General features: G+C 41.7%; 1 protein-coding gene across 2 annotated transcripts in view; it reads left to right on the forward strand.

Moving 5' to 3' along the window:
* Positions 1–12021, forward strand: part of myo1ea (myosin IEa) — a 62995-nt gene that overhangs the window by 48543 nt on the left and 2431 nt on the right. Inside the window, exons 16-27 of one of the 2 annotated variants that reach the window (XM_075461057.1) lie at positions 1177–1258; positions 1522–1628; positions 3204–3302; positions 3500–3644; positions 6569–6683; positions 6768–6937; positions 7036–7181; positions 8576–8722; positions 8919–9076; positions 9325–9414; positions 9500–9707; positions 11141–11176. In XM_075461057.1, coding sequence (XP_075317172.1) covers positions 1177–1258; positions 1522–1628; positions 3204–3302; positions 3500–3644; positions 6569–6683; positions 6768–6937; positions 7036–7181; positions 8576–8722; positions 8919–9076; positions 9325–9414; positions 9500–9707; positions 11141–11176 — 1503 coding nt within the window. The remainder of the gene's footprint in view (positions 1–1176; positions 1259–1521; positions 1629–3203; positions 3303–3499; positions 3645–6568; positions 6684–6767; positions 6938–7035; positions 7182–8575; positions 8723–8918; positions 9077–9324; positions 9415–9499; positions 9708–11140; positions 11177–12021) is intronic. The other variant, XM_075461067.1, reaches the window with a different exon arrangement.

Consider the following 12021-nt stretch of genomic DNA (forward strand, 5'->3'; position numbering starts at 1 on the left):
GATTTTGGGCATCTGTACAAGTCTCTGTACACATTGGACCTGGCTAAAAGTCGTGGTCGTGATCTTCTGGCACACAGGCGGTACTGGATTAAAAATGGAATGGGGTCAGAAAAACCTCTGTTAGTGAACACAGCTCGTCACTGCATCCACAAATAAAACATGTAAACAAGACACAGAAATGCTGCCACCTTTTCTGAAAGATAAACTGGGGTGAAAAAAACTGCCCTTTGGTCTAACAAATTTAAATTAAAGCTGAGAAAATAAATGATGATAACAAATTAAAGAAATGAAAAAAGATCAAATTTAACAGTTCACCTCCATACTATCCCAGTTCTCTGATGAGGTGCATAAGTGTACATGACATGGTTAAGTTGTACATCTGTGAAGGTACCATTAATGCTGAACAATATAAAGGGGTTTCAGAGTGGCATGCTGATATTCATGTGGCCTCATTTTCTGGGAAGGCGTTGCATATCTCAGAAAGAATATGCCAAAACCACATTCTGTTCACATTACAACAGCTTGACTCTGTAGCAAAACCTCTGAAAACATTTCCATAATTATGAAACAAAGAACCGGCAAAGGAGACCCCAAACTGTTGAACAGCTATAAAGTCTGTACCAAAATTGAGCTCCTAAACACTCACAGGGTGCTGATAACAGAAGAGGAGAGAAAGCACAGCAGCACAGATTGTGTTGCTGGCATCAAATCCAAAATGTTTAAACAAAAAAAAATTTTAGGACAAAATGTAGCTATTTTTTTCAATGAAATATAGAATAAAATGATTTTCTCTTTGACTGCAGCGAGGGAGGAAAAGTGGATGAAATGGGACTTTCAGGAAACACTCACCGATAAATGAACGTACAAACATTGAAGATACTCACATTTAGTCAAATAGAAGCATTTGCTCCCCTCTACAGAGGTGGTCTTGCACATATTTGCTGCTCATAGCTGTTTGCACAAATGCAGCGTGTGCCCATACACACACAAGCCTCTTGTTTTCCCAACCTCCCCCAACTCCCAACCTTCTCAAGTGTTTTAGGAATTTTTAACTGATGACCTCAGTCAAAGGTCCTTGGCTCTTTAATCATTAACTGCATTTTTGATTTTGGCTGCCAGGGCAACCGGTTGCTATGTGTCTGTCGGTCCTAACGCCTCATCTTTTTCTTCTCGCAGTGCCTTCATCAGAGCACTGTTTCCAGACAACCTCAATGCTGACAAGAAGGGCCGACCCACTACTGCAGGCAGCAAAATTAAGGTAAGTGTTCAATATTGTGTGTGTGTGTATGTATATATATAAATATATATATATATCTTTTCCACAGTAACCCTTACTGTGAGGAAAGACGATTGAGATACTGTGTGTGTTTGCTGTTTAGGGGAGTTTCCCTCAGCGTTGCCTGTCAGAGAAAAGATTCAATTGCAGCATTTTTGGTTTCCATGGCTGAGACATTACTATTGTCCGTCTCATCGTCATCTCTTCCCCCCTAACTTGATGTTTTCTCTCACTCCTTCCTTTAGAAACAAGCAAATGATCTCGTGAGTACGCTGATGAAATGCACTCCACACTACATCCGCTGCATCAAACCAAATGAGACCAAGAAGCCCAAAGACTGGGAGGAGGGACGGTGAGTGACTCATTCACTGCATCCCCTGTTGTCTCAAAGCATAAGCAAACAGAAAGCTAACACAAGTGGCCTCCTTGCTGCTGGTTTATTTGAAGCCTAAGAATTATGTTAGCTTGAGTCAAAACATGCTCATCAGGTGGAATAGTATTCTACCAAAATGAAATGAAACCAATAAGGGAATAGTCTTCCAGTATTTAGAGGTTTTTTTATACTGTTCAAAGTTAATCAAATTCCATAATAGTGAGCGTAAACTTTTAAATGAAGTATTTTAGGAGTTCACAATTGCTTTTAAGCCTCTGTTACACAAGAGCAGCCCAACAATAGTTACTGTTGTTGGGCTGCACGTCAGGATACGGGCATCATCACTCGCACAGAATTCCAACATGTATAACAAATAGATTCACGATTATGACATTGTTCGGAACAAGTGAAGAGATTTAAAAAGTTACCTAAACAATACAATGACAAACATGCGGGAGAAAAAGTTTTCTCTCAGAGCAAAGAGCATTTAACAGCCAGAAAGTGAACACGCGATCGATCATCTGTTGTTCGCAGGAACAGCCAATCACCCACCAGGAAATGATCTTCTGTTCTCTAAAACCACTTACATTTTAGACATTCACTCTGTTTCCAGAAACGTACATTTAGCTATTTGTAGCAGTAAAAATCAGTCACAGCATAACATTTAGAAAAAAAATGTTTGATGAATGTTTGTTTAATATGAATAAAATTCAAGATAACTGTCTGGAATATAATGGTTGCTGCCGGACGAGCGAGATGGTAGAAAACTGACAAGAATAAGATTGTTGAACAACAAAGTGTGCAGACAAAGTGATGGGTTCATTGATTAAACTTTTATCCTCTGTGATGAAAACAGAAATTGTTGGGTGATGCCCGATTGAATGCAAAACCCCTCTAATCTAGAATACATATTCCTTTGCAATCTCATCTATTTTACATTGATGATTTTACTTTGTGCTGTCATGCTTGGAATTAATTCTAATATCACAAACCCTAAATACAATCATAAGATCATTGTTCTGATTTTCTGTCTCTTCTGTCCATCTGAAGACACGTGAGACCTGTTTCAAGAATCCCCCTCATCTTGATGCCTTTGTCAGTTCCCCACTCTTTTCTCCGCCTGCCCACAGGCAGCCTTTGTGTCCTACATGTTCACATACAGAGTGATCTTGCATTGTTCAGAGCGTATGACCTTCCTGTTGTGAGTGAAGCTCAGTGTGGCTCATTAATTAGCACCGGAACCTCTGTTTTCACAGGAAGTCTGAGTGTACAGAGCTGTGCTTAAGGTCTTTGTTTGAGGAAAAAGTCAGTGAGAGCAACTGTTTTGCATACAATGCCTCGCAATTATCGCTTCCACCAGTGGAGTGGGAGCTTCATGTGCCATGGAAAGATTTCTGAGACAAAGCTGATAGCTGATGGACACACAAGGCAAGATGAAAATGCGACAGAAATGGAGAAGAAAGACTGACAAGATGATGGACAATGTGACTAAAGGAACTGCATCTGTACAGTTAATGGGATGTTGATTGTGGACACTTTTTGTTCTGTCCTCAGAGTGAAGCATCAGGTGGAGTATCTGGGTCTGAAGGAAAACATCAGGGTGAGGCGTGCTGGCTATGCCTACCGTAGAGTTTTCCGGAAGTTCCTCAACAGGTACCACACCTTGAGGTTTAATGATTTGCGCTGCTCTGATTCTGACATCATAAAGCAAAATGAATGCGCTGTGGCAAAGAATAATATTAAATAAAGATGTATGTGTCAGTGTCCCCACAAAATTCATTGATTGCACCATTATTCCATTTTTCTTCCTTTAAGTGATGATGCTTGCAACTGAAACTTCTGGTCCTCAGGTACGCCATCCTGACCAAAGAATCCTGGCCAACGTGGCGAGGAGACGAGAAGCAAGGTGTTCTTCATCTCTTACGGTCTGTCAACATGGACCAGGATCAGTTCCAGCTCGGCCGCACCAAGATCTTCGTAAAAGCCCCCGAGTCGGTACGTTTCACATCTGTTACCCTTTCACACTGTAATATGGCGCCACTGGAAAAAAGATGTCCAGGATTATGGGCAACAAAGCAGAAACTTGCTGGTCTTCGTGCACCAATACAGAACTCAAATCACTTGTCAGAATATCTGCAGGCCTGTTTGTTCGCAGGGGGAAACTCAACTCCCCATTTATACTCTAAACACCATAAAAGGCAGTAATGTCCCAAATTATGCTTCAGTCCCTGTTGTAGGGGGAGGAGACTGAACTCGACCCTTGTACCACGTCAGCACTGAGTCAACACTGCTCTGAAAATAAAACACAAGCTCAGGCTGTGGTTGCAGAGTTTGAGGGGGACATCGTAAAGACTTTTTCCAACATAACTACTTTTCTTCATGATTCTTATGAAAGCGCCGCTTGTGTGAAGCCCGCGCTCTGACTTATTAACATTTGTGCACATCAGGCACGAACAAGCATGCACGTGCACTGACGCACAGATGTATGTTTAGTAGCTGACACACAGACATCCCAGTCTTAATTCAGGCCGTTCAGCTGATCCTGAATGCCTTTACTCATTTATCGCAGCCAAGCACTCCCCATCCCCCACGCTGCCAACCAAGAGTCAGTCATTGAGGTGTGTAAATGAAATACAAATATCACACAGGCCAGACCGCTGAAATGAGCTGCCAGGCTTCTCAAAACAAGCCTCTGTCTGATAAGACACTGACACCGGCCAATTAGTTGTATGACTGAAGCGTTTTTCTGTTGGATCTAATAAGTGAGGTTTGTTTGACGCCCCGCCAGATGTTGGAGGAGTTTCTCTCCTAAAGCGATGATGGATTTTCTGGCTTACTGTCTGCCAGACGTCTTTCTGGACCGAGAAAGGCTAAACAGAGAGTTGTCATTTGAATGTGAATCGGTCCAAAGAAGTGTCATATACCGTTCAAACAACCTAATTAAGTTCTTGTTATCATGTAACTATTCTGGCAGTGCTTTGCGCTTCAACAAAGTTTTTAAGAAATAGAATATCGGAAAAATAACGAGTAACATACTTTTAACAACAAAACTGTTATTCAGAAGCAGTGTGCAAATCTCTACGACACACAATATTGCATTTCTAAGCTCATATAAAGACCCCTTTAAAAGTATTAATTATTGTACTTTCTGAATATTTCCTATGAGTACCGTTTTGTGTTATTTATACCGGTTTACATGCTTTGTCCTTCGTTACCTACACAGCCTCTGCTTGAGTGTTATTAGGAGGAGCTACAGTTTCATCTGATTCATTTTAAAGCGTTATTAACTTTTGTTTAAACATTTGTGTCGCGCTTTTAAATGTTTGATCGAAGGGCTTGACTGAAGATCACAAAGTAAATCTTCATTATTTAGTCCAAAAAAAAACAAAACCCCAACCTTGGCGATTATGTGGCGTCACACTTGCAGCCCGTGACTCATTGCATTTATTTGCTTGCAGTGTTTTTGGTTGAAGTTTCATCGGTTGTGTTGTGTTTTGGGCTTGTTTGTGGTGTCTTGCGTCACACCGCGGCCTGTGGCCGGCCTCGTCAATGCCAGGCCTGTTACGGCACTGGACAGGATGTTTAGTCTGGCAGGCAGGGAGCGGGCAGAGAGTGTGATTGCGTGTAAGGGGGTCCAGCAGGAAATGATAGACTTTTGTGAAGTCTGGTGGTCTGTTGGCGCATGATGTGCTGATGAGCTTATTGATTCTATAGAAACAGTATAGGCCAGAGGTTCTTGAACAAGGTGGGCACAAAACTACACCTGGATCCCCCACGACTGTCGTCATAATTACGGATTGATAACATTTTGCGGAGCTTGAAACTTTTTTTCTCTCTGAAGGTATAAATAGACTCTCTATAGAATGTTATTTAGCACTTTTACAGTGAAAGCCACGTTCACCCATTCATGCATTCATTTATACAGCTTTTTTTTCCGTGTAGGACACTTATTGTCCATAAAAAGACAGCAAAAGTCACAGCAAAGGAAATTGAGGAGGAATGTTGGTTCAATATCTTTCTGGGGATTTAACCACAGATCCATCTAAATTTGGAGTGAAATAGATAATAAAGCAGGGTAAACTTTAAGGTGAAGCTACAGATTAACAAGTTGAGGGACATCCTAGAGTCCTTGGGTCAGATCAACCACTTGTCCTTAATGTCTAGATAAAAAAAAAAACATTTTTTTAACAAGATAGTGACAGTTAAAAGGCCGAACTCAAGGATTGAAAACTGAGCCCACAAACTAATGGATGACATAATGTTTTCCACGTTCATCTTTTACAGGCAGTCAGTGAGATGGACAGCAGCATAAATGTGCAAATCTCATTGTAAAGTGGTGGTAACTTTGGATGCTCACTTGATACTGTCTGAGTTTGAGTGCCGGAGCCTCATTGGAGAATGATAGTTTCCATCAAAAAAGCTGCTAATGTTCATGTAGGCGCACCGAACTGTGTCAAGACTTTTAAGAAAAAAATGTATCCTCCATTCATTTAACTATTTGTCTTTATTCTTTTCAGCTTTTTTGCCCCAATTATACAGGCCCCAGCAGAATAAAAAGGAACATCATATTCACTGTATTCCTGCGCACACTGAACCTTTTTGTTTTTTTTAAAAGCTATTCAGGGCAGCAACCTGCGCAACTTTATTGACTAATTTCTGAACAGTTTGATTGCAACAGTCCAAGCAAACTGCTGTTCGTTCTGTTAGATAACTCAGATTTCTCAGTAGTTAACAGGAAAACCTTTTATCCCCACAGTAAGAAGCAATCAAAATGAACTCTGACGTTGATAGCAGACAATTGGCCCTGTGTGTTCAACTTTACTCCAGCGTGTTCTACAGTTCTTCCTTTCATTCAGTGTGTTTAGGTATGAGTTTATACGGTGAGGTTTGCAGTGCTGAGACTCTGTTTTTCCTCATAGCTGTTTCTGCTGGAAGAGACGAGGGAACGCAAGTTTGATGGCTATGCTAGGACCATCCAGAAAGCCTGGAGGAAGTATGTGGCCCGCAAGAAGTATGTTCAGATGAGGGAAGAAGGTGAGTGAGATGGCCGCTTCCCACTTTATTATCCATCCGTGTCTGTCTTCATATCTCACTCGCTTCCTCTGGGTTTTTACTTAGCCTCTGATCTGCTGTTAAACCGAAAAGAGCGACGGCGACACAGCCTCAACAGAAACTTTGTAGGTGACTACATTGGTATGGAGGACAGACCTGAGCTTCGAAAATTTCTGGGCAAGAGAGAAAAGATTGACTTTGCAGACAAAGTTACAAAATTCGATCGCCGGTTCAAGGTTTGTTTTCCTCATTCTTTTTCTTTTATTTTCCCTCAACAACAGACAGAGAAACATCACGTTTTTGCTGTTTTTTGTTTTTTTTCGTTCATGTTCAGGGAATTAAGAGAGACCTGATCCTGACACCTAAATCCGTGTACCTGATTGGAAGAGAAAAGATGAAAGAGGGACCAGAGAAAGGTCAAGTGACTGAGGTTCTAAAGAGGCGGATTGATGTGGAGAAGATCCTGGCAGTGTCGCTCAGGTACATTGACCTCAAAGTGCTCGGCTCCCTCAGCTCTATGGCAAACAGGTCCACTGTTTTCCCAAAGAAAAAATATTATTTGTCTTTGACAACACACAGATCTTTTTCAGCTTTCAGCTTGTAGACTTGTATTTATGATGATGTTGGGAAATAAATTTTTGTCATTAGAGGGAATGACAAGTTTGAAAAAAAATCTGAAATCTACACCTATTAATACCTCTAACTATTATTTCATAGATTTTGGGGGGAAAAAAAACAAACAAATCTGGATATTGTAGATTGTTGTAATTGCCATCTTACTGCAGTTATTGATTATGTGTGACCTGTCATATCTAGACGTTCACTTGAAAATGAAAATACATCTTTGGAAAATATGAATGCATCACAAAGATCTGGCATTTACAAAGTGAGGGGATACAACCTAGAGTCAGAACTGTCGAGCAAGATGACGCCTAAGGGACAGGACCCATGTGCATATATCTATGTTTTACACCATCACAAAACTCAGGTGATCTTGTATTCCAAAGATCAAGACACAACAGGGTCCAGCTGCAGCATCCAAACCTCCCCCTGCTCAAAAGCTGACACTCTACATCATGCATTTGTGGGAATGGCGGCAGACAGCAGTGCGTGATGAGTTTTTTTTCTAAAACAATGGATTTTGCTGATTCTATAGCCCAACATACAATCTGTAAACGCTGCACAGCAGGAAGTCGTGAATCTCCTTTCAAAGCCACAGTCTGGATTTCCAGTCCCACAAGTTCCCATGTTTCTGTAAAATACTCACAGGGGACTCTGAAAACATGTGTCGTGTGTTAAAGCCACCCATTCATGTTTGTGTGTGCACATCTGATTGAAAGCAGGTTGTGGCCGATACACAGTCCAAAACATTTTTACAAAAGAATGCGGATTTGTTTATTGCAAGGAAAACGGCAAAATAAAAACAACTGAAAGGCTTGTGGTCCCTTTGTTGTTGATGAGAACTCTGTGAAACCTCTTTCCGAGGAAGAGGAGTCAGTGCGAACATGTGGCTTTTGAGTCAGTGGGGTAATACGGACCAGGTGGTGCAATGAGCAAAGGCAGGAGTTGTAAAAAGCTCATCAGAGAAAAACTCCACCTCGCTAGGAGGAACAAAGTATCCTTGTGTGAGTTACGGCCACAAGCTGTCTTCCCTCCTCAAATGAGAGCTGCTTTGTGAGGCTCTTGATGCAAATGTGAAAGCTGACTCCCCATCTTAGTTTCCATGAAAGCACCGGAGGAAGCAGAACAAAACAATTGCAGGAATGACCATTCTCTTTGTGAAGATTTGTTTCTGATCACATCTGCTGTCATGGCTTTAAAGTGTTGCGTTAGAGAAAAAAAAGCCTCACTCAGTGCTTTGTTCATTGTTTCAGCGCATTGCAGGATGACTTCATGATATTGCATGAGCAGGAGTATGACAGCCTGCTGGAGTGCGTCTTTAAGACGGAGTTCATCAGCTTGCTGGCCCGAAGGTTTGAGGAGAAAACTCAGAGGAAGCTACCACTCAAGTTTGGTAACACGTGAGTAAACACACAGAGCTCAGTTCACAAACTAGACCAGATCTGTAACAATGGTAAAAAAAAAAAAAAAAGAACTGAATGAAAGCTTAAATAGTCTGACACCAAAACACTTTTTGAGCAGGTTTTGTCTCAAATTAAAGTCCTAATAATTCTGAAGAGGATACACCAACAGCAAAGACCTTCTTGTCATTTTTAGACTGGAGATGAAGTTGAAGAAGGAGAACTGGGGCTTCCTGAGTGGGGGTGGCTCCAGGCAGGTGGTGTTTGTGCAGGGTCAGGGAGACGCGCCTGTGCTGAAGCCTTCCAGCAAATCTCTGCAGGTCAGCATCGGCCCCGGCCTCCCCAAGAATACACGTGAGTATTAACGGACCCGCAACACAGACCCATAGCAGTGACCTGCTCGTACAGTTGACTAAGGTTAAGAAATATAAGCCCAAATAAGTCTGTAGTTTATACAAGCTGAAGCTTCAATAAAACAAAATTTAGTCGGGAATCAGAGAGGAATCAATTCTAAAATGTAATTTAACAAGAGCTTTTTCAAGCTTTCATGCTTTCCCATTTCATGTTTGTATTTAAATGATGTTTTCCTAAAATAATCTCAGGTCCAACCCGGAAGAGCTTCACTCAGGGCCGCTCCAACGTGTCCAGAACCCACCAGAACATCCCATCGCGAGCAGCACCGGGGCCTCCAGGTGCACAACTCACACTATCTGAGCAGCTCGTCTTCTGTCCACGGGGCCCGTCTGCAACACATAGTCATATCTTTTCTCTCTGCAGTTGCTCACCAGAACGGTGGCTTGAAAAACACCAACCACGTCGCCAATCAGAGGAATTCACAGCATCACAGCCAGAGGCATCCCTCCTCGAGCAATTCAACACGCCCCTTCCTGCCCAGCAACATCAACCAGCTGAAGGAGCGAGGAGGCGGCAGCCGGCGGCAGCCAGACATGGAATGTCTGAGGGTTCCCGATCAAGGAGCTGCAGGGTGAGACACTGGCACAAACTGACAAAAAGCCTCTCAGTGCAGGTGGGGATGGGCACAGCAGCACACACACAGAAAGTCTGAGGAAAAAAATGAATTCCGCGAGTGTTAAAGGAGAACTGCGGTATTTTCAACATTAAGCCTCAGTCGTCTGCAATGTTTTAGAACCCCCCCACCGCTTTTTTGATGTTTACTGCTGTCTCCGGTATTTGCCTAATTTTGATTCTTCTCAACCTGCTTCAGAATGGCAAGTACGGTGCATGTCCAAAAAGGTCCGTAAAAGCACCATAAACGTCCGTTTTCAAAATCATCAACTCACCAGAGTGGTTACTGGTGTGCACTGGTAATCCATATCAAATTTCGTTGCGAAAAGTTGCTTCTGTCGTGTTTTATTTGGCAGCTCATTCATGCTCGCACTATTTTCTTAGCGGTGGCGGAGTAATATCAACGAACATCCAGTACAAAATGTCAAATAAAACACGACAGAAGCAACTTTTCGCAACGAAATTTGATATGGATTACCAGTGCACACCAGTAACCACTCCGGTGAGTTGATGATTTTGAAAACGGACGTTTATGGTGCTTTTACGGACCTTTTAGGACATGCATATGACTTGCCGTTCTGAAGCAGGTTGAGAAGAATCAAAATTAGGCAAATACCGGAGACAGCAGTAAACATCAAAAAAGCGGTGAGGGGGGTTCCAAAACATTGCAGACGACTCAGAAAAGAGGCTTAATGTTGAAAATACTGCAGTTCTCCTTTAAGTGAGGTTGAGTGGAGATACTTGTACTTATCAGCTCATGTTGGTGCAGCTTTTTTGGCACCCACTATATCGTGGCCTCAATCTCTCTCACACAAGAAAGAGTTTTTAGTTTTTTTCCTGACCTGGGTAGTTGATTTGGCAGCTTTAGCTCTCTTTTCTTGTCAAAACTGCAGCTGCGAAATGAAAATCTCCCAGAGTCACACTGGACACAGAAAATGAAAAGGGCATGCGTGACAGACGAAAGGCCAAGTTGACATTTTGAAATCACCTGCTCTCAAGATGGCTAAAGATGACGACAGAAGGGCATTTTTTTCCTTTTTCAATTGGTACTGAAAGCACTTTGCCAGACCTGCTTTTCTGTGTCTTTATGCATTTAAAGGTATAGCTCAACTATCAAATCATCAATCGATTAATGGATAACAAATGCAGTTGATGCCCTTTAACCTATTAGGACCCAACAATTCCTTTTGGATGTAGTATTTTCATAATTCTGTCTGCTCTTTATAGAGGAATAATAGTTTTAGACATGCAGCCTAATTCCATTCAGTGATCATTCTTTCACTTTACATGCAGTTAGAAACTTGTAATGAAAAGGCCACCACATCCACACACTAATACTGATGCTTGTGTTTCTGTAATTTGACATAATTTGGCTAATTTATTCTTTTGTAGTTCTGGAGACAGACCGACAGCTTCAAATGGAGGAATGTGAGTTGGAGTGTTTGCAGTGCTTTGGGTGGTGGTTGAGGACTAGAAAAGCTTTCAGCAGCAGGACACACTGATGCTTCCTCTCTTGTACATCTTTAGTCCAAATTCCCGACCATAGTGGGCTACTATTTTTTTGCTGCTTAGTTTCCTGGATATCGAATGGGATTTTCTTTTTCCAGTTCCCTCTCAGTGTGATGGATCTTTCTTTCTGTTATGAAAGTGTCCCCGTAGCGAAAGAAGCCCTCCTGTGCGCATTTTCCACTGAGTTCATTTTAAGTCGAACACTGTTTTCAGCTAAACAGATGTCACATACAGTAGTATACATGCTCAGTCAGTAAATGCATTTTTTTATTATATACACTGCACACACAAACTAACTACATAGCTTACACGAAGCTCATGCCATCAGCTATTCTGAAGTATCTGAACCTCATCTGGTTGAGTAGTTCCATTTCATACATTTGTAATGAGGTTAGGGACTCATTTAAAAGACTGACTCTGGATCAATACTTTCTGCTCCACTTTAAATTCTGTTAAGTTTCAGTTCTTCTTTGCAAGGCAAAGCAAGAGCATGTACAAGATCACCATCTAGTGGATGACTTGTGAACAGATTGATGCATAAATGCATCTGCGTCAGCCTTTGGGCACTGTCTGAAAAAATGAAAAACCACTTACATTTACATCTAAACTACACGACAAGAAAAAAACTCAATAGGAAATTAGAGTTGTAAGGTTGGATCGTATGTTCATGTGCTGTAGCAAGATGGTGATTATGGATGCACTTGTACAGAGTCGTGCAAAATTTGGGTCGTAATTTCTACAGGCAACCATCATACCATCACTAA

The sequence above is a fragment of the Odontesthes bonariensis genome, chromosome 1 (genome assembly GCF_027942865.1).
Source record: "Odontesthes bonariensis isolate fOdoBon6 chromosome 1, fOdoBon6.hap1, whole genome shotgun sequence".
NCBI classification, from domain to species: domain Eukaryota; kingdom Metazoa; phylum Chordata; class Actinopteri; order Atheriniformes; family Atherinopsidae; genus Odontesthes; species Odontesthes bonariensis.